Raw genomic sequence first — 27,617 nt, forward strand, 5'->3', positions numbered from 1 at the left:
AGGGACCAGTTTAGAAGCCTAGGCTTGTCTTCACGGACCCTTTTAACAGATACAAAGACTAACAATTAAAACACACAAATATATAAAAGTACCTATTGATATCCTTTTTTTCAGAGTTTACTAAAAGTCTTATGAGTATTTGGTGTTTTAGTTTACTACTATCAATGTTGTTCCATACGTACATTTTGATAATTTGAGATGATTTCCTTTTTGAGGAGTTTACTAAAAGTCTTAAGAGTATTTGATGTTTTCAGTTTACTATCAATATTGTTCCATACATGCGGACCATGGACACAAATTGAGAATTGGCTTTTAGTCAGCCTAACAAACGGAATAGGAAGCCTATTACACTGTCTTGTCCGATAGTTATGAACATTACCTTTGTACTGAAATAGATCCTTAAATACATTTGGTAACATTTCATGGGTGTGTTTATACATAAGACATCCTACTTGTACCTTATTAATGTCATAAATATTCAAAAGATTATGTTGATGAAATAATAATAATAATAGTGTAGTTTTATATAGCGCACATATCCATCTAATGTAAGATGCTCAAGGCGCTTGAAATGTGGACTAGGAACTCGACCAATGACTTTCTTCGCCCCTAAGGGTCCCTTCGTGTCTGTGCTACCCGGTAACCCGGTACCAGCAACTCTCGTCGTCCACCAATAGTGATTCAGCATTGCACCTATATGGTGATGATGTAATAATACGAATAATTCGTTTTTGGAGGTTATATATACTAATAAACCCTACTGTATAATAATCTCAGATAACCCCTTAAATATCAGTACTACTGGATGGAAAATCTCACAAATTTCAATAATTTGAAGTTATAAACTGTGGAAACATTTTCACGTCATTTTTTCCCGTTAGCAGAAATGGTCCATAGTGAGCTGTCAGATTGTTGAGATTGAGCTGTCAGATGGTATAAACTTGAGTATAAACAGTAAATCACATAGGGCTATTAGGCCTATCAGACCATGACGTTGACAGCTACTGTAGTGTGGATAGTTTACAAAATTATACTAAAAATGTGATCAAAACAGTTCTAATTTTCATTAATTTTTAAAATTATTTAACAATGTTTAAACTTGCTAAAATATTCGATGTCTAAGATATTTATTTATTCTTTTCAAATTTAATTTAGTGAAGTACCGTAATGTTTTTATCATCTCAATCCTCAGAAATCTGTGCATTTGATTATTTAGGTACAGTTATAATCTAAAAACTATCCTTTGTACGTTCAATTGACTTCCCGTCAAAAAAATATATAAAACTTCCCGGTCATGTACAACCCAATTTATAGTTACTATTATATTATTACCTATATCATAGAGGGTATAACCAGGGAGAGTACTATCTGTCTCTTATACACATCTAGATGTGTATAAGAGACAGCCCTAGGGGTCCCGGGCATACATATACATATATATATATGCATATACATACGGTATATATGTTCTATAATTCATGTGATTTTTAGCAATGGTTTGATGCTTGGCTTGTGTACCACGGTTTGCAGACATAAATTTGAAATTTTTACAAAAATCTAATTTTTAGGCAAAAAAATAAGCCTAGTCTAGATTTCAGTCTTAAATTCTGGCAATGGCATATAGTAAATATGCCATGATATTACAATCTATACAAGTGGTATAGAGAGGTTTGTTGAGTTATGGTACTAAACTGCGCCTTTGATCAAAATTGGAATTGACGCATTATAAATATTACAATTATTAAAAACAACAAAACAAACAACATAATAAAAAAAAGGGAAAAAATGTAGTAGGCTGAAAAGACTGACATTCAGAAATGGCTTTGAGGCTGGATTTAAAAAGGCATTATATTGGTAGTTGCAATTGCAACTGGAGAAGGGTTAATTAATTTTTAGCTCAGAAGTTCTACAACTAGTCATCTTACCATACAATTGGCACAGGCCCGTAACCGGGGGGGGGGGGGTTCGGGGTGTTCGGACGAACCCCGCCGTTTGCTAGCTGGCTCCGCTTGGATGGCAAAAACAAATCTTGAAAGAAGATTGCTTAAACTTAAAAAAAACCAAACAAACAAAAAAAAAACAATCCTGTTCAAATAATCTTTATAGACAGTAGCAACTTTTAATACAAGTTTCAAGATGGAACTCTTATTTATGAGGTCAGCACAATTAGTTGGTCGTTAACATCTTCAAAAGGCTCCGCTTTTTCCAAATTTGACCCCCCCCCCACCCAAAAAAAAAAAATCCTAGTTACGGGTCTGGGCTATGAAACTGTATTTCAATTATTGAAATTTTTATTTATGTTCCTGGTATATATTCTAACTATTGTACCGTAAATTGTTTTAATCATTAATGTGTTTTTTTTTCAATATTTTTGAATGTTTTTTTTTTTTTTGGGGGGGGGATTTTTTACCATTTTTATAGTGATTTTATATTTTATTTACTTGGCATTTACAATGTTGGGGTGAAATGAAATAAAATATTTTATTTAATTATATTGTAACACTTACCACTTAAGCCTAAATATGTATTATATTTGCCAAAAGGCATAGGCAGGATAAATAAAGTAATGCAATTAGTTCATAGGGCCTTATCCTAATTACAGAACATTTATTTTAGAAATTTCATATTTGGGACAAGTTGAAGATATACTCGAAACAGAAAGTTTCTAAATACTGTAGTAGACACTTTATGTTAATGTGCTGACACTTTTATATATTAATATACTCAAGGGCTCTTGAGGTCGTAAGGTCTGCGCCTCGCTGTCACAAAGTGATGAATTGGTAGAGGGAGGCTAAGGCCCATTACCTGTCCCAAAGGTGTATCATATTACCTGTAGGTGTGAAAAGTTAGGTTACAGTTACATCCACATTCCACAAATGCTTTTCTAAATCCTGTAGATCAGGATAAATTGGAAAAAAAATGTTACTATTTCAGTGGCAGATTTAAGGGGGGGGGGGGGCACAGCCGGCCCAACCTCCCTAATTTTTTCAAAATTTGAAAGTGGAGAAAAAAGAAAATTATATTAAAGTTTAAGTCGGAGAGTGCCATTTCCGGCCAACTAAAGGTGCCATAAATCATAAAGCCATGGTGGGGCTGAGATGGTATGCACTCCGCATGTAAAAGTCCCTCTCTGACCTCCCCTCTATTTAGAATTCCTGGACCCGCCACTGTATTTTGAAAATGTATACTTTAATCTGGCCTGGTCCTCGCCAAGGGAAGAAGTCTGTGGCCCAAGACTTCCTTATTTTGCATTTCGTCTCCCCACTTTCCACAACGGATCGATGCCCTTGTAAGGCCCTATAAAAAAATATTAGTTTAACACCCTCAAAGAATAAAAACTGATGAGGGAGGAAGGTTTTTTTTTGTTTTGTTTTTTTGTTTTTTTGCTCACCCCACCCCCATTTTACCGATGTTCACAAGTAAATAAATAGTTAGGGACACGTATAAAAAGTCATAAGAATAAAATCAAATTTATATTTAAAAAAAATATGCTTTTGTTGTACCAGATAAACATATTTGCAAGAAATCCTGAGCTTTAAAAGTGAAAAAAGATGAAAAAACGACCGTTTGAAAAAAAATATATAATATTTTCATTAAAAAAAAAAAATCAGAATTTCCCTAAAAATGATGACGGAGGGGGTGATAAACTAATTTTTTTTTATGGGGCCATAGGCCTACCATAGAGTATTGTAGGTCTATCGTCTCTCGGTCGTCCCTCACACCCTTTCAGATCTCTGGATCCGCCCACAGCTCATGACGGTCTCCCTCATGACAAAAATGTAAATAACAAAAAATAGGCCTAATGTTTGTTTATGTTGGAGGACCTAATTCATTCAGCCATGTTAAGTGAGCCAATCAAATAGATCTCGAATTCTAGTGGGAAAATCCCAGACGGAAATTCAGGCTAGGCTACGATCGATCACTCCCTGGGTCGATCTGGTAAATTAATGTTCTTCATTTCCGGTGTCATCTGTAATTTACCGGGGAGGTGCTCGTTTGCTCAGCTAAACATTATATCATTCAACAATAAGAAAAGTGAAACATTGATTCACGGGGACAGCAACTCATCTTCCACACACAGGCCAGTAATACAGTATCAATAGGGAGGTAGGATCGGAGATGTGTAATGAGTACTCTGTACATTTATTTCTTTGTTTATACAATCATGAAGCCTGAGCACCCACCATTGATTCGTATACCCGATCGTCATCGTTTTTTTGCGTTGAATGTTAATTTTTTGCCCAATTGACTGTAGGCTAGACTAAATTTTTTGGGGAATAATTTTATGCTGAGAATTTGAATTTGGATGTTGATAAGACCAGGGAGTTGTTATATAAGACAAAGAGCATAGTATGAGGAAATTGTCGAGATAGGCCTACATCAATCCATACATAAATTTGAATAAAGAAACCTTCCCACACTTAGAAATTTGACTGTAATAAAAGCCCTATTTGTTGGCAAATATTGTATTAATACATACAGTAGTTACTAACCTGAGAGATTTGAAATGCGCCGTGACCAGTTGGCTGGGGAAGGGGTAAGGTCCAAGTGGCAGGGGCCACGCCCTCCGGTGATCTGAGCATTTTAAAGCAGTTTTAAAATGATTTCAGGGAGTGTTGTTAAAATACGGGTACCAGGGGCGGATCCAGAAATGTCCAAAAGGGGGGGGGGCCGAAATTTGGGCCGATTGAGACAACACTGTCGTAGGGGGTCCGGGGCATGCCCCCGCGAAATTTTTGTGTTCTAGACGCCCGAACATAACATTTGAGGCATTCTGGGCTATCATTTTTTTCTTTTTTCTTTTCTTTTTTTACCTCCCAAAAGGGGGGGGGGCCGGGGCCGGGCCGGCTCCCCCCTAAATCCGCCCCTGGGTACATAAGCAAAAAATAAAGCCACCCACAATTTGAGTTTCAATATAGGCCTATGTTTAATTTGAGCACCCAAACTCATGACACCTACACAAACATTTTATATTTTTAATAAAACCAATTTCTTCTAATTTTAAATACATTTCCCCCTGAATTCATGATAATTTCGTTATCACGCATAGACTTGTGTTAAATGCGTGACAAATTTAAGATCACGCATGTTTCTGCAAAATATGTGTTTCATCCAAAATCACTTTGAAATGTAAGACGGTTGGTAACTATGTTAATAATAAATTTACCAAAATTCGTTCCACATTTTGTAGTTTCTGAAGGCTCCACCCCTTTGCCCAAGACTTAGATTACCCCCAGTCAAAATGACCCATCATAGCCCCCCCTCCCCGGAATGATCAAATTTTTTTTTTAATGAGATCTCCAAGTTGCCTGACTGAATTTACATTGTATTCCCATATTGCATTTTTCTCAAATGATGACATTGTTTCTCTATTTATTGTTTCAATTAAGCATCTATTGACGTTAAATGCAGGCCCCAGACCCAGCTTTTGAGGTCCCAACAGCCCCTGACCACCCTAGATGGCTCGGGACATGAGTCCAATTATACCCTTTGCCAAATGCCCCATATCTGTGCCTCTGAAAACATATAAGAATCTGATAGATAACGACTACCAATTGAGGTTTTTTGTAAATTTAAGAAACGTGTGTAGATGATAAAAATCTGTTACGAGCTAAAACTTGAAAAAAGGAAACATTTTCTTCATCAATCAACAGGCTTCAAATATTTTGACATTAAACAAATCAAGAAGACAAGAAGTTGAATGAATACTATTTACAAATATGGCGACATCTTGCCAGAATGGTAAGTCTACAAATTTGATCTTTATTTTTATTTGTTGTTATTTTTTATATTTACAGATAAAGAATATAGAATACCTTTTTTTGCCTATTATGCACTTCAAACCCTCCAATAGTCTGAAATGCATTTTTTTCTTTGAGGATTTATCATTACTATGTTTTAAATTAAAATAACTTTATATTTAAAATTGATATTCCTTCAATTTTATTTTTTCATATTTAATGCAGAATATGATTTTTATGTCATAAGCGATGACGAAGATTGGGAGAATAAAGTGATAATCGAGTTACAGAAACGAAGACAAGGATTACGGTGTTATAGCAAAAGGGACCATATACCTGGAAAACCCAAACTTGAAAATTTTATTGATGGAGTGAATAAATGCAAAAAAGTTGTCGTGGGATTCACATCTACATTATCAACTGGATATCTAATGTTTGTTACAGAGAATGCTGTTCAAAAAATGGTGGATAATAATATTATTGGCAGCGGCAAAGTTATTCCTGTGAAGATAACACAAGATGCAATAATACCAGATATTCTTAATATTTTTTCCCCAGCAGATGGCTGGGAGGATAGTTTTTATGAGAAGTTGTTGGATGAAAAAAGTAGGCATTTCAAGTTATTTTTGTTATTTTTTAATTTTACATTTGTTTGTACACACCCCTATGAGGGTATGTCTGATTTGATTTGATTTGAATTTATTCTGAAAATCACTTAATCTACTACAAAAAAAAATCACTTAAACTACTGTGATAACAAAAATTAGAAATTTTTAAAACAGATTTTCATGGATAGCCCAAAAAAGCTTCAACAGCTTATATACATTGGGGTCCTTATAATCTTTAACATAAATAATCTAAACATTTTCTTATATTAAATAAACAAGTTAAAATACAATATAAATATAATATAATTATAAATTAAAAAGCATATCTAAGGTAATTAAGTATTTGATTTTGAATAAAGCGATTTAACTTTGGACATCATCTTGGGGCAATAGATTTAACCATTCCGCTCATCAGTCAATATATACCTGTACTATGCAAGGTTTCGCGACAACCCGACATGCATATTTTTGGCACAACAAAATAAAAGATAACCAGCATCCTGATTTCCAATGCATTTCTCATATACTTCGAGAATCTTCTGCCTACCAGTGTAGGGTGTTGCCAGCATTTCAGATAGGCCAATGTAAACATTGCAAGGGGTCTATTGGGTGTCTTTATTAAAGTCTCATACACTGGGAGGGACCATCTGATTGTCTCACCACTCATAGAGGGCACCCTTACATTAAACCTTACAACAGTGCTTCATTGTGTTCCATTTTAACACTATAGGCTATACATTGTATTTAAAACACTGTTTCTCAAAGTGTTGGTGTGGGGTTTATTCAAGAGCAATGCTTATTCAAGAGAAGCATGTATCAAGCATTTATGAGGCTTAGGGAGTGGAGCTGTCCTATAGTCATGAGAAAAAGTTCTGTAGTCAGATTGCATTTACCGTATTCCTCAGCAAATTGCTCAGAGGAGTGTTTATTATAGTTGCTTGAATTAGATGATATTACTGCTAGAGAAAAATTAAAATAGAGAAGAGAATTTTTTTTAAATTTTAAGTGGTCAGTAAAATAGTTAAGTTATTACATAGTCGATAATATATTTTTAATTTTGCATTTCCTTTTTTGATTTTAGATATGAAAATGAAACTTGTTGAAAAGCAACCAGAAGCAGGATTACAAAATCAAGAAAATTCTGATAGTCTTGAACATCTTAAACGATTTATAGAAAGCATACGCAATGTGAAAGTTTCAGAAGTTCCATATGTTAAACGCATAATGACTGAAGCCAGTGAATATTTTTTGGCAAATGGTATAGATATTCGAGGTGTAAATATTGGATCTATAATATTTAGTCTTTTTGTATATGATACTAAAAGTTTGATGAATTTATGGGATATGCATTTGAGTGGACAGCTTATTAAAGATTTGGCAAAGATTTTGGTACCTGAAGATCTACAGGAACTCTTTTTGGAAAAGTGGATGACAGAAATTGATGAGGCTGAATACAAATCTACTCTCAGTAAGCTTATTGACAAGGTAAGTATTTCTATTTAACAATTAAATTATTTTGAATTCAACAAAAGGCCTGAAGATACTGATTTATTGGCAACACTGATTGGCCGTTTGAGTTGGGAAGCCTTCATTGGTCGGGGACAGTTTTTCTCTGATTTTTTCTCCCTTTTCTGTCTTCCTATATTTTTTCTGACAAGCACTTTGGTTACTTTCTGGGCTTGGATTTTCTTCAAATTATGTTCAAGCAAAGACCATATATCAAAAATGTATATTTTAAATATTAATAAATGGGTAATTAAAATTTGTATGTTTCTAAAGCATTTAAAATTCAAGTCTCGCTGATATCCAATTTTTTAATTTTTTTTTTATTCTTAAGGATTTGAAAACATTTAAAAACAATTTCAATATCACCTCATTATCAATGAGGAAAAGCCCTTATTACATACATAGTAGGTCCAGTATTATTGTGAATTTGTTATGGTAATAAAAAACTAAAGTGTTGTGTTGCCACAATGGGAATGGGGAATCGGTCTGCATTTTCTTTTTTACTATGGGTATGGTCAAAACCTGAAGCTCTGGCTAGGGCCAGACTCTGCAAAGCTGTGGAAGGTTCGCAAATCCTTCCACACAGCAGTCTGTTTTACCTTCCCATCATATGCCAGTACTCTTTTATCCTGGGTAGAGAGAGACAAATGTAGATCAAGGACACAAGCAACTTGCAGAGCGAGGGTTTCGAACCCACAGCCTCAAGGCAACAGTGGTGGTGGAAGGAAGGGAACACTGGCCCTTCAGGGGGGCTCCATCCCCTACACCCCCACTGGGAGCACTTGGTGGCCCCTTTTCCTACTCTAGATACTCGTTACACTCTCATAGTCACCCACGGGAAAATCCTGGCACAGTCACAGTATTAAGCACTTTATGAAATGCCCCTGCACCCCACGTTTTTAAATGTTCCGCTGCCATTGCCTTAAGTTTAAGAGTCTGAACCACAACAGTTGCACGTGCTGAAATATTGTACTAGAATGAGACACTAGTCATCAGCATTTAGCAACAAGGGGTATTTTATTCAGCACAGACTCTGCTTAAAGTTACAATGTGGGTAGGTAGCGTAGCAATAACCTACTCCTTACATGTGTGATACAAACATGTCATGCCGTAGCACAACTTATTGATAATAGCGCTCCGCACTTACAAACCTACAGTAGTTCCCATCATATTACACCTACCTCTTTCACCGCTTATTACTATGATAGGCCTAGGTCTAATTTTAGGGTTATTGCCAACCATTCTCTTTCCCAATTTTAGTTTATAAAATAGTAGCTAGAGGGCTAGTTTTGGATAGAATATCAGAGTATTATTGAAAGTTTTAAAAGACTTTGAATCAAAATTATTTTTAGGCTCTTTTTTAAAAACGTTTATTTAGTAAAATTAGAATCTGACCCCAGATTTTGGAGATTTTAAGTTGGTCAATCTTGGGCAACACAAAATATTTGTTTGCATTATTATTAATTTATCTTGACCAGGATCAATCATGGGCTGTAACGGTTGACACTTCTGTATCTGTTAGTGATTCCCAACAGAGAGTTCCTGAAATGGCACAAAAGGTAGGTGAAAATATATAATCATTTATTTAATTTTTCTAATTTATTTTTAAACATTAAACAAACATGGAAAAGCTGTACATCACTACTCGCTATCATCAGGAATTTTGGTGTGAAATTCAACAAAAGTCCTGCAAATACTGGCATGAATGTATGGTACAAAAAGACTGGTTTCCATATGAATTAATTTACTGAAATTGTTGGCAACACTGGTTGGCCTGTTGAATTGGGAAACCTTCCTGATTGGGTCAGCTTTGCAGTGTATCAATTAAACTGTTGCAATATCATGGGTTAAACTTAAAATTTCCAGCCAATTTACATTTAATATATTTTTCAAACAGAATCAAAACAAAAAAAAAAACTGCTGAAGTTTCAATAATAATGAGCAATACATTTTATTACTTGTAATTTTAATTTCTATAATGATATTTTGACTTTTCCTGCATTAGCAGAAAAAAACCATTGTTCTGCTTTTTTCCCTTCTTACTATCCAATTTCATATGTTTTTGCGGCGCACTTTTTTTTTTCTCGGGTTGGTATATAGTGGGAGGACCCTACTGGACCCTCATGAGTAGGGGCACCAAAGGGGCTCCTAAGGGTCAGTGGCCTTTTTACATCCTGATATATATGTCGGGGATATAGCGTTGAGTTCGTCGTCAATCAATAGAAAATTCAAAATTAGTGAGTGGTAAAATAATCGAGCTCTCCTTTCTCCCTCTGCTGAATCTGCCACTGAACTCATGGGTACACTTCCTTTTTTTCCTCTTTCTTTCTTCCCTTAACTCTTCTCAATTTTTGTTGTTTTTCGGCGTGACTGACAGGGTGTGGGGGGGGGGCACGGACCCTGCTGGATCCATGCCTGTTTCTGTTCTTTGATCTTTAAATTTTGTTTAAAGCAAAGACCATATATTGAAGATGTGTAACCTGCTACTTTGCTTGAGTCACCTATGGAGGGGTCTGCTGGAATGGGGGTGGTGATGACCCTAGATAATTAGATAATATAAATTGAAAGGAACAAGAATCTGACCCTAAATTTTGGAGATTTTAGGTTGATGAATCTTGGACTACACAATTTTGTTTTTTTGTTTTTTTTTAGCCGTTAATATTAACTTTCAAAATAATTTTATGGCTATCTTGACCAGGATTAATCATGAACTATAAAGGTTGACACTTCTCTATCTGTTGAGGAATTCCATCAGCGAAATTGTTTTGCTATAACGTTCTTTTTGGTAATTAATGGCCTGTGGTTGATGGGTCACAGCTGAGTGTCTGACACTTGAATTGTGGAAAGAGGTATAGATATATCACTTGGGTTTTGTTTTTTGTTTTTATTGTTATTATAAATCCAGTTTTTATTTTATTATATTTTTTTTTGCAGTTTCCATTCGAGTTGGATGGGTTTCAGAAACAAGCTATTTTGCATCTGGAAAACAAACAGAGTGTGTTTGTGGTAGCTCACACATCAGCAGGGAAGACAGTTGTAGCAGAATATGCCATAAGACTCTCACTCAAGCATGGTACCAAGTAAGAGCTCAGTTTTTGTACCAGACTACCATACCATTTTCATTCAAGCATGGATTACCATAGTATTCTCTCAACGTGGTACTACTGTAGAGAGCTCAATATTTATTCATGCAAGACCATAATATTCTCTCTTAAACATGGTATCACAAGTAAGAGTTAAATTTAATAGGAAAGATCAATACATACAAGATATTTACATCATATTATTCAAAATATTGCTTTAAAATATCACAATAAGAATCACAATATATATACAAAGTTAATTGAATACAATATAGTACCTAATGTTCAATTGAATATGGAAATATATAAAGACAAAAATAATTGAAAAAAGGATTAAGAAAAATGATTAAAAAAGTATAATTTATTTTATTTTATTCAAGAACATAATATATGAACAAACAAAATATCAATAAAGGTGAGCCAAGGAGCAGCAAAAAATTGATTGATTATTTGTATGAAAAAAAATTATGTGGTATGCCACGTCTAATGCGGCAAAAAGAGACAACAATTGCAACTGCTTTGCGATGATCCAGAAGAAGAACAAATTATATGTTTTCACATGTTGCACATGTCTGTATGCTAATTGAAAAGTTTCTGAGATTATTTCAGACAAGTACATTTATGTTTGTGAGTTAATATTTACTGTTAACCAGGAATATTTAATCTCTTTATTTACATTTCCATTTATATAATTTAGTTCAATTACAATATCAAATAAATATGTTTGTTTTAATTTTCAGAGCAATTTACACCTCACCAATCAAGACTTTGTCCAACCAAAAGTACCGAGACTTCAAGGACTTATTTGGTAAAGAACACGTTGGTCTGCAGACAGGAGATGCACAGTTAAATGACAAAGCTTCCTGTGTCATCATGACAACCGAAATTTTAAGGTTTTTATTCAAAGAAATCACTCACATTCAGATCAAGGAATGTTTATTGACTGGACCACCTTTTGTCATGAGAAAAACCTGCGTTGTCCCAGGATTTGAACCCAGAATTGGAAGAATCAAGCTTCACTTCCACTTTGTCATCCCAAATACTATATCAATCATTAATATTGAGGGAGGCGGTTGGCGCAGCGGTTGCTGCTTAGGTTCTCAGCCTTGTGGTTGGGAGTTTGAGCCCACGCTGTTCACTTCCGGCCAGGCTTAGATACCTCAGCTTGCATTGTCAACTCGCTGTAAAAATGGTTCATGCTGTGTTCCAGCCTTAAATTCAAGTCGGCTATGGCCCCTGGCATTGTTTTAGGCATATAAGATCAAGCCCATTCTTCGCTGGGCCTTGTTATAGGACTTAACCTTTGTCCTGCATCCTTAAATAAAAATATAAAAAATAACACAGTAGTAGCTTTTTTATCTTTCATGGGGGTTGGGGGGTAACACCCATAGAAAATGTTATGAAGCTAATGCTTGCTAAATGCAATTATAGAACTTCTACAATAAATGAGATACACACTTCTAAAGTTAGTAAAATGCATTTCAGTATTGTTTTAAAATTTCCCTTGAAAATGAAAAATGTCAGAATTATTTGTCTTGAGTGCAAAGTACTGGTTGCGGAAATTATCCATAATCAGGCAAAAATTCTGTAGCTACTATGGAAATTTGTACAAGTTGAGAACTCTGTTCTGAAAATTTGAATTTCAAAAACATCTACCATAGAAGTGAAAAAAAAAAACAAATATAAATTAAAAAAAAATACAAGCCATATGCAAAACAGTAATTACATCGATACTTTATTTGTTACATGGTTTAGTGTTTGGGAAACTACAGAAGCTGTCTTTAAACTAACTGCTATTTCTGTATGTATAGTGTTGCTTTAGTGAAAGCTTTAGCCTTGTGGAATATTCATTGTATAGGACTAGCAACATTTTTCATTGATATATTTCATTTTCTTATATTCACCACATAAATTTTACCAGGTCAATGCTGTATGATCCTGAGCAGCTCCATGATCTAGAATGGGTTATTTTTGATGAAGTCCATTACTTCAATGATAAATCGGTAAGCAATTTTTATGTTGTCACAACTATGATAATGTTGATAATTTGTAACAGTGGTAAGAATAATGTTATAAGACTTATTATTCTCATTCAATTCATAGCTAAAAAACATTGTGTTGTTTATTTACAATTTTTGAATCGACTTCGGCTAGTCAGATTTTATTTTTAAACATGCACCTTTTTTTGGTGCAGTTTATGGCTGGCTTCAGACCATCTTGGTATTTTTTATGTAATTACTATATATACAAGGTCAATATTATAATTTAGATAGATAGTACATGTCTATCATTTTACATTTTTAGAGAGGAGTAATTTGAGAAGAGATTCTGATCATTAGTACCAGTTACTGTAAATAAACTCTTACTATTATATGGACAATGAATTAAAATGTTAAAATAAATATATAAGCACAAACTTCACCATTAATATCACCATCATTATCATTATCTTCAACATCATCACCACCACTATCATTATCGTTACCACCAAATACAGTGACAGTTGGAAATTGGATGATTAAGAACTCTTTTTAGTACATTTGGCCAAGGAAAATTCTAGGGTTCAGAAACAATCTGTTGCATGCACCTTGTCAAATGTATGTATTATATTGATGATTAAGAAAGCAGTTTTTATAACTTCTCAGGGTTTTTCTCATGAAGTATTAAACTATTAAAAAAAAGAATTGCATTCTTTATAAAATTAATTAATGGATCCTCTATTATTATTCAACCAATCTAGTATCTTTATCTATTTGCTACACAATGGCATATATAATTCAGATAGGAAGTACATACAGTACCTATTTTCTTAATGGTTTAGAGAGGTGTAGTTTGGGAGGAGGCTCTGATCATGCTACCAAAGACAGTGAACCTAGTCCTTCTGAGTGCAACGTTCTCTAACACTATGGAATTCGCTAGGTGGATTGGGTAAGTTTTTATTTAAATAAATTGTGTATTACGCAATACCTATCAAATATGTTTATTTGTTTTGTTGTATAAACACGTTATATCGTCATTGCGGACTTATAAAATCCGCATATGCCTTAAAACTAAAAGAAAATGCATACGTTGAGAGTCCGTACTGAGCCCAAAAAATCCGCATAGCATATGTTATATGATGTTTTTTTTTAAATTTTGTATGACAAATGAATGAAGTAATTACATAGTCAAATGGTTGCATACATGTGATGGACATGTGTATATTTCTCACACTTTTAACACTTACAATTCTTTTAATTGCAATACCTAGGAAGATCAAAAGGAAGAAAATTCATGTCATTAAGACTGAAAAGCGACCTGTTCCTCTAAAGCATTACGTTTATACTGGAACTGAGGAGATAGTTGAACGCCAACTGTTCCAAACGGTGGATGTGACTGGAGATTTCAGAAATGAAGAGTAAATGAAATTTAATATTTTGTATTTGTTCACCACAAATGTTTGAATACTGTAAACTTTCAAGTCTTTTATTCCCTTAAATTTCTATTCTATCTGTATTCTTCTCTTCTCTACCTTCCATTCTCTTGCTTTTGTCTATATCTACAGAAACATAGTTATTTATAATTTGTTATATACTGATTTATGGAATACAACAATACATAATTTTACTCCTGCAAAAATGTATATCATGGAGTTTAAGATATTTCACAGCCAATTAACTTCCAATCATATCATAATAACTGGCATCACCATCACTACCAACATCATCACTGGTTGTCTTGTTGGCAAGAAGTCTAACATATTATTATTATTAATATTATTATTATTATTATTATTATTATTATTATTGTTACAACCACAATTATAAACACCCTCAGCTCACTGTAAGTTGTTACTGTTATGATGGCAGAGTTGATATGTAAGGCTATTTGTTCAATTAGAAGTAACAGTATCATTCTATGTTTTGTTATAGTTATGAACAAGCATTGACTGCTGTAATTCAAAATGGAATCCAGACACAAGCAGGCCTACCAAATGTAAAGGTATTGTACCGAGTATTTTATGCTGATGTATGCTACATAATAAGTCAATAATAATAAAAATCAATAAATGCAATAAAATACAACTTTAGCACCAAACTAAAACAATTTAATACAAATATGATTTAAATACCAGTACAAGATATTCCTCGTTTTAAAATCTGCCTTTATAGTTATTTCCGATGTAAGGGAAGACTCTTTATATGCCTTGTTTTGCGGACCTGCTGACTGCAAATATTGATGATTTCGGATAAAAATTAAAATTTATTTTTGGCCAATTAGCACACCAATCGCCATAAAAAAGTGGAAATATCTGAAAAAAATAAATGATTTTAAAGTTTTTTTTTTTACAACTTCCACTGCCTTGAAATCTCCAAATATGTATATTTCTTCCTAATTATATAAATATGAAGCATTTAACCATCCTATTTTCTCATCTGTCTGGATGTTTTTGACAAAACTATTGGCTATTAAATAAGAAAAACAAAATTTTATTTTTATTCTGCTCTCCTCTGATGGTCTTTAAAAAAATAAGTACATGAAACTATGAATAAAAAAGGCCTAATTATCATTTACTGGATAAGAACTACAACTATCTTTCTAAATTATTTATTACATCTCTCTTCTAGATATCAATAACATTTGGTACATATTTACCTATCATTTTTTGGGAGGTTTTCATTACTGTTATTATTAGTATTTGGTGAAACAACTGTGTCGCAGCATGTAAGGTGTTGGACTTGGGTGTTTGAGACCAATGTTCGTTGCAATGCTTGTGCCCTCGGGCAAAGCACTTTACTTATGTTTGCCTCTCCAACCAGGAGTATAAATGGGTACCTGGTAGGGTGGTATGGCATTGAATGTATGGGTAGTGCGTATATAAGCAGCAATGACCAGGGATACTCCCCAAGGAGCAGAGGAAGTTGTACAATGTGCGGGTCTTCCAACTCAGTATCCAGTGACCAGGGAAATAATGATGCCAGTGCCTTGTTTAATCTGCAGATTTTGATATGCGCTATATAAATTTTGGTTATAAAGAAAAAAACCATGCCTTATCGAACATTTGCATATACAGTATCAAACTTTTAAAAACTTAGAGAGTAGTATTATATTATATTGAAAGATTTCAGTTAGCACAAGTGGTACAAATGTATACTACATTTTTAGTGCTTTCCAGTACTGTCAACAGTTACCCTAAAATATTATATATATTATTAACAATATCAGTACATTAAACAAAACCTAAACATTTAACAGTTAGAGAGAAAACCAGAGATTTGTGATGTCTAGCCACTCTCTTTGTTTCTATGAGTCAACAAGTATAGATCTCAGAGAGGGAGGTGGTAGGGCAATATTGAGGTACTGTAAATCTCACTCATATAAAGTTCTTCAGTGAGAAAATAAACATCTATACAAGAGCTTACACTAGGCAGACAGGACATTTAGTGGTTTTGTTTTGTCTTTCAGCAAAAAAATCGGTACCCATCATTTGTCAAAATGCTAGAGCAACATAAATATTTACCAGCGATTGTATTCGCATTTGTGAGGAAGAAATGCCGAGAGAATGCCATATCTTTACAGTCCTTGGATCTGACAGACCGTATAGAGAAAAGTCGAATTAAAGTCTACTTGAATTCATCGTTGCAAACCCTGACACAGTCAAACCAGCAGTTATCTCAGGTCATCCACTTCATTTAGTTAAAACATTGTGTATGTTGTGAAATCAATATTAGGGTAGGAGGTTTTCTGCCTTGTGTTATTACACTGACCATTAGTATGGTTTTGTGAAGAAGTCTTCTTGTTTCTGTAATATGCTTGTTTTGCCTTCTTTTATTTTAATTCATTTTGTATTGTTTTATTCAATAATTTTTCTCAGTTCATTTAACCCACTTTGATACCTCAAAGACTTGTGTTTGGTGATTTATCTATAAAAGTATTAAAAATGGAAATATATCAGTCATAGTCATATAAAATATCCTGTGTTTTAATAAAGACATTTTAGATGTTTATCAATGATAGATTAATATCTAAGCTAGTTATTATTAGTAATTGAGGGAATTATGAGTAATTCAAATTTAAATGAAAATAGGGAAAGTTCCTGGATTTTAATAATGAAAACCATTTTTTGATTTTCAAATTTCATTGCATATTTCAGATTCTTGAGTTGAGTGAGATGCTGATGAGGGGTATAGCTTATCACCATAGTGGAGTCTTACCTCGTATGAAAGAAATAATTGAGCGTCTATTTGAAGATAATCTTGTGAAGGTACTTGTGTTTTACTGTGAATACTTTTGCATTTGATATCACAATTCTCCAGCCAATGTCAGATTTTAATCTTAATCAAAGTATTATCACTTGGAGGCTCCTTGAATATCCTCATTGAAAGTTATAGCACCAGGGAAAGAAGTACCATGAGCATTTTTTCAAAATAAATCCTATATAAATTTGTTAAAAATATTGTTTCCAGTGTGCATCATTGCCTCATCGTTAACTGTACATAATCTCTAATAGTTTAATTTGTATTTTAGCTTTAGTTGTATTTTGTAAGTGCTGGGTTTCCTGTTGTTTAAAGAGCAATATTTCTTTTTTTTTTTTACTTTTTTAATTTATTATTTTAGGTACTGTTTGCTACAGAGACGTTTGCTAGTGGTGTTAACATGCCAGCAAGAACAGTGATCTTTGATTCAGTTAAAAAGTTTGATGGCGAGGAGGTACGCACTCTGAATCCTGCAGAGTACATCCAGATGGCGGGCAGAGCAGGCAGAAGAGGCAAAGATGACTGCGGTTTCTCCATCATCCTATATGAAGAGAGCATGCAAGAGGTATCAGTATTAAGAAGTTTACAACAGGTGAGAATAACATGTTAATAACTTCTTGTGTTGACAGTTACACTGATTTTTGGCTTACATCTACTTTACAAGTTACTTTTTTAAAAATATATACCAAAATTGATTTCATGCTACAAGCTGATGTGCAAGTTGAGTTGTTCTGTCTTGTTTTTTTAAAATCATTTATTTAATTGTATGTATTGTTGAAATGTCAAGTACATTGTAGGCTTTATGATCTTTATTTACTTTCCTCACTATTATTTACTTTCCTTACTATTATCAAAATGGTCTTGTTACAAACACCAGTAGAGAAATATACATGTATTAATCAGGTCTATCAGATTGAAACAACACTTGTGTTACTGGGTATGTGTTTTGTCTCTGGTGTAGAATTATCATTTTTTTTTTACCCATAGGGGAATCCTTGTCCTGTTGAGTCTCAGTTTCACCCCAAGGATAATATGATCTTGAATCTAGCTAAGAGGTCTAAGTTTCAAGTGGAGGATATTCTGAGGCAAAGCTTTGCAGAGTATTGCACAGATTCTACAAAAGAGGAAGTTGCAACTTTGAATCTTGAGTTAATGAGGATTGAACGTGTGCCTTGTTTAATATGCAGGAATGATCTTTCAGAGTACTACGACATGTGCAAGAAGATTCATTCTTTAAGATCAGATTTACAGGTAAGATATTAAAGTATGGAAGAAGACTTTCTGGTTAAACTGTCAGTTGTGTTGAAATATCAGATAATTGAGCTAATAAACTTAAAAAACATATGTATATGTATGCCTATATCTAACATGTGGTGATCACCTTCTGAAGAATTTTTTTTTCTTTTTTGTCTGGGTAATTTATATCTATATCTAAAAATAAAAAAAAACTGGTAACAATTGCTTGTAATAGTCCTTCAGTGAAAAGTTCCGTATTTGGTTGTATGAAAAATGTGTCTCTGGCGGGATTCAAACCTGCAACCTCTCGCTATTAATGCGAGTATCATAAATTAGACCACAGAATCCTATACGTATGTATGTATGTATATAAATAACAAAGACACTGATAAAATCAGATGACACTGTTGACATATTAGAGGCATATACAGTATCTGTTATTTTATTTCATCCTGTTCTCAGAACTCTCTCAATGTAATCATGTTTAAATGTTCTGCTGCAGATTTTGATACCTGAATTTTGTTGTGTTGTTTCTTCACCATTATTAGTGTATAGAATAAAATTATATAAGATAAGATAAATAACATTTTGGTGAGATGATTATTGTCCATCTGGAAAAACTGGTTTGTTTGGTTGCTTCTAACACAATCCAGCTATTTTTTCCACAGCATTGTTCTTTTTCAGTGTTTTGCATTATTTTAAATTTATTACAATTTTTTTATATAATATACATTTAGGTCTATTAGTTTAAGTTCACCTCATTCTTTATCAGTCTAAATGCAGTGTTGGACAAGTTGTTGTTGTCAACTCACGGGAACACAGGAATGTTCTAGGAATCATCATATCAAAAGTTGACCCAGATTCCAAGAAGTTCAAAACCATAGTTATGTATGATAAAGAAACTTCTAAGAGTGCACCAAAAACCAAGCTAAAAGTTCCAATGGTGAGAGAAATATATCTGCCCAAGAGTGATTTCAGCAATTCATGTGATGTTGTAGAGTTAGAAGATGGTGATTTTACCTTAACAAGAGAGGTTATATCAATAGATGCTACTACATCAGAACAAATTGCTTTGTCAAGGTAAACAAAACTAATTTATTATTAGAAATATATCATTTTTACATTTTTATATAAGACTGTGGTTCCATGTGTAATATTGTTTAAACTGATACAACCTCATGATGCACTGCACATTTCTGGCCTCTCCTGCAAATTATTCATAATTATGTTGCATGCTATAACCTTTAAAACATTCACATCATGAATTTTATATGGGTATTGAAAGGCATTAGAAATAACATTTATTAATTCTGATTGATAAATGCTGTAAATTTGTAATTAAAAATTAATTTTGAAGTATTGGAAACTATTGAAATTTGTTAATCATATTTTTGCAGTGTTGTACCTTCCAGCTTGTTCACCAAAAGAGCTATGAAGATGCTGCATCGTTGTGCAAAAAGTGAATCAACCAAAGGCGAGCCAATGGAATTCATGAATATAAAGCATTATGAACGAAAGGTCATAACATATCAATGTCTTCAGTGCAAACATCTACAAAGACATGTAAGGTTACATTGAATGTAATTGTTATTCATTTTTACTTTTATAGAATTATATCTGTTGTTTGAAAAAGCAGTAAGGATTAAAATTTTAAACCACGTGTTAGCAGTGATGGAAAAATGCTAGGCCTGGTGGTTTTTGTGATGAAGTGATGAAGACAATTACGACTGCAATGGTAGTGATGACAATGATGATGATAATATTTTCTTCTTGGTGGCCCTGGTTAAGTTTTTTAGTATCCTTACTGGAAAAGAAATATCTGTATTTAAAAATATTATGTTTTTGACCATATAATTAAAAAAAGTGATATTCACTAAAGACCAGTATGGTATAACATTTTAATCTTGTGCTTCTATGTTTTATTCATATTTATATTTTTCTACATATTTTATATATCTGCAGTATGAAAATTATGCAAAACGACAAGAATTAAAGGAGAAAGTAATAGAAGCTGAAGAAAAACTCTCTCAGAAAGAAAAAGAAAATTTGTTTTTGCTGCCCCGAGTTAAAAAAAGACAAAAGGTACTATGCGTATTATGTGTAATATGCTCATAATGCTTATTTAACAAAACAGTTGTATCTCCAATGAATTTGAAATTTTTGATTTGTGGTAGTGTTTTTAAGAAACTAATTTTCATTTGGTAACATTTGCTCTCGTGGGTGTCATATCCTAATGTGATTGCAATAGACACAATCGGTGACTCGGATCAAATGACTTGGGTTAGTAATTGTAAAACAACTAGCGCCAGTGACGCTCAATAATAGGAAAATACATGGTTCCTTCCGAGTGTTTCTGCTGCAAGATGTTGAATAACGTTGGTTGCAACACCAGTAAACTAAGCATCTGGATCATGTTGTATTATTGACAATAGATATTTGTTGATTTCTTGATTCCTTCACCATTTGACTGATCCAGAATAAAAGGTTGGTTCAAAAATAATTTGCTTAATGATTTGCTTGTGAAAATTTTAGCCATTCCAAGAGATACTCTTGCAAAGAGTAGTGGGGTATGGAGAAGTAGGGACATCAGTCGTATATCAATAAAAGAAGTTGAGTTATAAACTTGGGATAGTGGTATTATTGTGGCTGTTTTACAAGACTTTCTTTGCTCCCGAGCAATGTTGGATGGTTTGCAAATTCTTTTATTTGCTTAAAGGCACATCTGGTGGGCGCATACTTCCAACTGAGGTCCAGCTATTTTGCATTTTTGTAATGTCTTAAAATTATGATTATTTCAATTACGCTAAAAATTCTGTATTAACTGTGTTAAAAATTAGACTTTATTCTATTTATTGTATGGTACAATAATGAAATTATGTTTATTTTATTCTTTCTTGTTAGGTGTTGAAAGGTCTGGATTATTTTAATGAAGACATGGAGATTCAGCCAAAGGGCATAGTAGCCTGCAACTTTAGTCATCATGAGGTCATATTGACTGAGGTTATCTTTGAAGGCATTCTTGATGATTTAGAGCCAGAAGAGATTGCTGCAGTGTTGTCCTGTATGGTTTATCATGGAAAACAACCTAGTGAATATGTGATCTCTGAAAAAGTTGATGAGGTACCAACACACATCCTTTTATGAACAAAAATCATTGACCAAGGATACACACCATACTAAACAAAATACACTGTTTCTGTTTTTTGGAATTAGCTTATCTTTCTCCATATAATTTTGATGATGGTGATAAAATTTTGATGATGCTCTACAGAACATCATTGTCTCTCATTTTTCCTTATTAAGTGCATCATAGATTATAACTATTCACTCTAGAGTGCACACCTCCGCCGTCTCCCTAAATACTGAAAAATACGCAGGCTGTGTATGATGTGAATTCCATTATTTTCTACCCTGTGCCTGAATATCGAACAATACACAGGCCGTGCATTTTCTTTATGTGACCTTGAACTTGTCCTTTGACCTTTTCTCTCCAATATTTAATCCTCTCTTTTTTCATCGTTACCATTCCAGTATATTTTATAATAATCCATATTTGTTTGCGTAACCTCGCTAACAGACAAACAGACAGCGGTGAATACACAACCTCCTTTAAAATCCCAACCACAAGTACAGTAATTAAAATTTTTTTAATTTCAGATTTGGCAGTCAATGTGATGTAGTGTATGTGATAAGCCTGTATTATTTTTGCACATTTATTGTGAATAAAATATAAAATTTTAGTGATTTTGTCTTAAAATAATGTTGGTTTAGTATTCAAAACAAATATATATTTCCATTATAGGTTATAGAGAATATCAAATCCATCGCAGAAAGAATAGCTCGTTATGAGCTGGAGTACGATAGCAATAATGAAGTCAAAGATTATGATGACCAATTCAAAAAATGTTTTGCAGATGTGGTGTTAGAATGGGCCAGCGGACATGTAAGTTATTATCCTAATTATGTAATAATTTTTATTTTACCTTTCAACAAAGAATTTATTGTCAATAAAAGACTGTAGACTGGTATAGCGCATAATACTAGGTGTCCAATAGAAGTTGAATAAAGGAAACTAGGGGGTTAACATTAATTCATCATATTTATATGCCATGATATGCTTGCATATAGGCTTGCATAGGGTGAACTACTTTACAGCCTGTCAGCAATACAGGCTGGGGTATCGAAGCATGGCCAACAAAGAATGGTCAGCGTGTGGTTTGAAATCCCAACCACCTTCTCAAATTTATTTTGTGTAATTGGCATCTAATTTAAAAACTTCAGCCTGTAGTTTTTTTTATAAGGGTGTTTACTGTATGTCTTGAGTATATTTGTACTAGCTACATTAGAGGATATTGATATATAAATTAATGTAATGACCATCTATATATTCAATTACAGTCATTTGAAGAAATCATACATCTCGCAAGTGAGAATTTAGCTGGTGATACTCCAGAAGGGGAGATTGTTCATATAATGCAACAGTTAATTTATACATGTCGCGAAATACGCATTGCTTGTGAGAATATTGGCAAATTAGAGTTTGCATTTAAGATGAAAGTAGCATCAAGGATGTTAAAACGGGATATAGTTGCTGTACCAAGCCTCTATCTAGAGTGATTAGAAAGCCTGAGAGGAACATATAGGCCTACTGGATCACCAATGGAGGTAATGCAATGGTTAATTCTTCTATACATCAATACAAAAGGCTCCTGTCCATCCAGCTCAAAGGAATTTTGCAAACAGTGCGCAATAGTTTAGATTTTTTACTTTTTTTTGTTTTTGTATATTTTTTTATTTTCTTAAATTTTTTCCCTCCAAGTTTTCCATTAAAAATTGGTACGTAGCACCATAAACGCAATAAATAAATAGATAAATAATAATATAATAGTGTATATTTGTTTATATCAGCCCTCTCACCAGAATTTTTTTAAAGTGCAAAATTCTAAAGGGTGGATGTAAGTGTTACCATTTTTGGTACATATTTATGCTGTGACACGACGTACCGTGGCCCATGTAAATTTAATTTACTCAATACCCAAGCCGAAATTCGGCATAAAAAACGTGTTTTGCATGAAGTTCACGTAAATTCAATTAACAATGTTGTTTTATGATATGTGAAAATGATTTAGTTTTTTAGTTTATGCAAAATTTGATCTACTTTGATGATGGACAACCTTTTTGGAGAATTTTGAGACCATTTTGGTATAAAGCGCTATATAAATCTCATTTTTTAAAGGAACCTACTGGTAAAAGATTTGCTTGTCATGGTTTTTATCTTTCCAACAAATTCTAACTTTTGTGTTGTTTGTAATGGAATAAAGATTAATTGAATGATTGATAGTTGCTTTACCAAGCCTCTTTTTACAGTTAGGTAATAAAAAATAAAAACAATATTAATTTTATTATCTGATATCCATAGCAAGGGAATTATGTAATTGTAAATCATTGCATCATTGTTCAAAAATTTAAATGGTTTTAAATTCATGGTGACCTCATTGAAGTTTTCGAAGTCTTTAACAGTTGTACAAAAGTGGATCCCAATCTATTTTGTGTAATACAAGAAGGTAACAGAGGCCATCCTCGTAAATTGTTTAAAAAAAGTCCCTTTGATGTAGAAAAGATTTCTGCTATTTTTGTAATTTTAGACTACTGTTTTAGATAAAAATAATATTAGATAGACTGTATAAATTGCATGATAAATGCTTTATTTTAAAATGAATATGTTTTGTATGGAATATTTTATCAGTTTGAAATTTGTGTAAGAATAGTTTTTTAGAATACTTTTTATCATAGAAACACTGTATTATGTTTAGTGAACTACCTAGTCTAATAATCATGTACTAGTTTTTTAATTATGGAGTATCAATCAATAACTAAATTAAGCATAGAAACTTTGTAATGAACCTGATTTATATAGCATGTGCGTATGTATGTTTCGTATGTACATGATGTGTTGCATTGTGTTTGTAAACAAGCAGATTCAAAAACTGTACACATATTCATAATGTTACACAAATTTTTTTAAATTTTGCTGTTTACTTTTGGATAATTGATCCCTGTGTTTGCAAATTTGAAGCCAAATGAGGTAACTCAAAATGCACCCCATCCAACCGCCACCCAACAAACATGCCAATAGTGTGAAATATCATTATGAGGCTTTCTAGGTTATATAACTTTGTCCGAATAATACTTACTGCAAGGTTAAAAACCCTTTTTTAAACTGTTTTGTGAAAAAAAGGTAGTAGGCCTACTGCTGTAATGTCTATTATTTAGTTTCTGCCTTATTTGTGAAGGTTTCTTGAGTTGCAAACTTGATCAGTTTGTTTTTGTTCTACCTTTACTCTAATTTGCATAGTAGCCAGGTGCTCTCTTTGTCAGCCATTCTTTGTTTCATTACCAGTTCAGTTCAGTCATTAACACAGTGCAGAGCACACCTACAGTAGGTAGTGCAGTAATACTATTAGGGCTAGTATGTGATAGTAAAATGAAGGAAGCTCAACCTTATGGTGAGCTAATTTGATATTATTGTTATTTGCTGTTTAATTTTGTCTAGATTTAGTTGTTCAGTTAATGTGTATTAGAATGGATATCACAATTTATTTATGCATATAACAGGATGGTGAAATTTCTTAGGCTTTATTGTTGATTGCCAATCTGTGTTTATGATAGGCTAAAACTGTATGTTGCTTTTTATATGAATACTGTTGTTAATAATTTTGATTGTTTTTAATTATTTTGTTAATGATTTCAGTAAATCGGAAAATTGGAAATTTACGGAACTTGTTCATCTATTGAGGAAATAGTGGAAATTTGGTGGAATAAAAGGCTGAACCGAATTTGCATTTTAGAGCTTTATTGCTAGTACAACTGCAATTTGTTGACTTGTCAGATAATAAACAAACTTAATGAAACACTTTAAGTGAAGTGCTGCAATTTATAAGATGTGTCATTCCACTACTGTCATTCTGCTATGAAATATTATTATAGATATAAGAATTATAAATTACAGTACTTGAATTGTTAATATAAATGTTGTAAGGTTATACTGCTATTGTGTTTTGGTGGTAAAGTTGAGATATGTTGTTTTTATTACAATTAATGAATCTGTATTCTTATTTCTGTATTACTGAGTACTGTATTTCATTATTTGCTTATACAGCAGTAAAATATAATTCAGTCTATTTTTCATACACTTTTTCAAACTAATTAAATCAGAATACGACATTGGTATTATAATAATATCAAACATATAATTAGTACATCATTGGTAAAGGTTAAATATTAAATTTTCATTATGATTTTTAAAGTCTATATCATTACTTTTGTATTACAGTACTTTAGTATTTTTTTATTGTCACAATATAAGTAATGTTCTTTAGAAATAATACCAAATACAATACCTCAATTTCAGCAATTACCATTAACAGAATAATCTAAACATAACCCACTTTTTAAGTGTTACAGTTACTAGTGAATAACCATAAAAACAAATTACAGTATACACAATTTATAAATTATACACAATAATAACACCGATTTATTGATATCATTTGATACATACAGTAACAAACAACACATCTTGTCACTGTTTTAATGAAATGTATAGGTTGCAAATCCCTATTCTTTCACTTTTTGTTCTTTTAAGTTAATTCAAGTATATTCTCATCTACATATTTTGTTACAGCATGTTTTACAGTTATTCAAAGCTGGCAAGCTGCTTATTGTTCTGGCTGCTTGGTCAGCCTAGCAACAGCAACTGTAATAAGAGTAGTATGTGATGTAGTTGCAATCAAAAAGAACAAAATTTGTGGTTATGTTACGTTTTATGGAGAATGAAATTAAGAGAAGAATCAAGGAATCCGCAGTATAAATACTTGCTTTCTGATGATGGTTATTATTATGATAACGATGAAATTTTTTTTTAAATATATTTTTTGTTTGCATTAATTTTACAACATAATATATAATACACAAGGTACACAAAATACCTTAAAAAGAATAAAATCATACAGAATGTTTTGTCATCACCGTTTAAAAAATCAATATGAATACTGTTAGGTAGCCATCTTCCTCAGAAGACACATGGCCGTCATTGACGGGATCCGTTGACAGAATCACTGCTGCTGGTGATCACTTGAGATAAGTAATATAATAATCTTCTCATTTCATTCAATTCATTTATTTTTTTAACCAAGAACATTACACAAATCAGTACAATAAAAACAAAGGTTAGGAAAATCTAAAGCGGCAGTTAAGTCACTATAGCCTTGTTTAAACGGCAGGAGAGCACCGTGATGATCGCGTTTATCCGGTGATATAGGTGTTAAGTGGCCGTGTAAACGCATTAGTAACCGCGTTACCTTACCTCCGCATCGCAGCTGTCATTATTTTGAATGTGAACATCCAGTGCGAACTGCAGCAATAAATGCACCCCGGGCGTTCCATACGAAGCGCCCTCATTCGTCTACTATCAAACGTGTGTGTTTTCGACATGTTGACCATCCAGCCTGCTGCCTGCCTGTGTCATCCATGTGATGTGTGAGGTAATTGAACGTATGCGTTGTTAACAATTGAACAACGAAAATACAGAGTATTTTTGTGATTATTTAAAATCTTTAATGTTCATTTCTAGCTCGGCCTTTTGTGCTAGACCTCTCTCTCTAGACACTAGGCCTACCTAGTTAAGGCTAAGCTACTACGAGCATAAGAAGAAAGGCCAGGCCGCGACTGAGTGAGGTCCTTCTACTCTAGTTTAGCCAAGGTGTTTAGCTAGGCCTACTAGGCTTTCAAGTGTACAGTTTACTACAGTCAGCAGTACTGGTGTTATTACGTCATAGATTCTGAGTGGCCTCCCTACTGTACGAGTCGTGAATGATCTTAAGTGTAGAGTGTTTTTTCTACTCTACTGAAGGCACCTGTCCTTACCCACTTTGGTTAACCCGTACACAAATTTAGGTCGATCCGTACCAACAATTGGTTAACCCGTACCCAAAAGATATTTGTATCTGTACGATCTCGTGCGGTGTGTAAGATTGTTGTTGTTGATAATAAGGTAAGTTTTACAGTTTTAATTTACTCTGGGCCTATTCTTTATATAGTGTCCTTTTTTTTCTCTTTACTCCTATTTTTCAATTTAATTTTTACAATTTTTATTTTAAATTTTCTCTGGGTTTAATTTTTCTTTTCCTTTTCTTTTGCCTTTGATCT

At 33.1% G+C, this 27,617-nt stretch overlaps 3 protein-coding genes across 3 annotated transcripts in view; all 3 read left to right on the plus strand.

The window, feature by feature from the left end:
• Positions 1 to 3,936: 3,936 nt before the first annotated feature.
• On the plus strand, positions 3,937 to 8,152 carry LOC117111090. Its single transcript, XM_033253976.1, has 5 exons — positions 3,937 to 4,107; positions 5,655 to 5,742; positions 5,967 to 6,347; positions 7,431 to 7,834; positions 8,129 to 8,152. Exons 2-5 carry the CDS (start codon positions 5,721 to 5,723, stop codon positions 8,150 to 8,152), a joined length of 831 nt encoding a protein of 276 aa, XP_033109867.1. The 5' UTR covers positions 3,937 to 4,107; positions 5,655 to 5,720.
• A 1,185-nt stretch (positions 8,153 to 9,337) lies between these two features.
• Positions 9,338 to 25,721, plus strand: LOC117111098 (helicase SKI2W-like). The gene is made up of 17 exons (XM_033253985.1): positions 9,338 to 9,414; positions 10,790 to 10,935; positions 11,679 to 11,831; positions 12,860 to 12,941; positions 13,760 to 13,866; positions 14,189 to 14,335; positions 14,850 to 14,919; positions 16,384 to 16,596; positions 17,072 to 17,182; positions 17,536 to 17,766; positions 18,162 to 18,425; positions 19,183 to 19,490; positions 19,808 to 19,973; positions 20,373 to 20,492; positions 21,312 to 21,530; positions 22,213 to 22,353; positions 22,809 to 25,721. The coding sequence occupies exons 1-17, from the start codon at positions 9,403 to 9,405 to the stop codon at positions 23,025 to 23,027; spliced, it is 2,709 nt and encodes a 902-aa protein (XP_033109876.1). The 5' UTR covers positions 9,338 to 9,402; the 3' UTR covers positions 23,028 to 25,721.
• LOC117111112 (nucleolar protein 8-like) overlaps positions 24,895 to 27,617 on the plus strand; it is a 32,925-nt gene continuing 30,202 nt past the window's right edge. The window contains exon 1 of the mRNA XM_033253991.1: positions 24,895 to 24,916. Within this exon, the coding sequence (XP_033109882.1) occupies positions 24,895 to 24,916 (22 nt within the window). The remainder of the gene's footprint in view (positions 24,917 to 27,617) is intronic.

Source organism: Anneissia japonica, unplaced genomic scaffold (assembly GCF_011630105.1).
Source record: "Anneissia japonica isolate Jap-2015-1 unplaced genomic scaffold, ASM1163010v1 scaffold1511_len2985839_cov193, whole genome shotgun sequence".
Lineage (NCBI taxonomy): Eukaryota > Metazoa > Echinodermata > Crinoidea > Comatulida > Comatulidae > Anneissia > Anneissia japonica.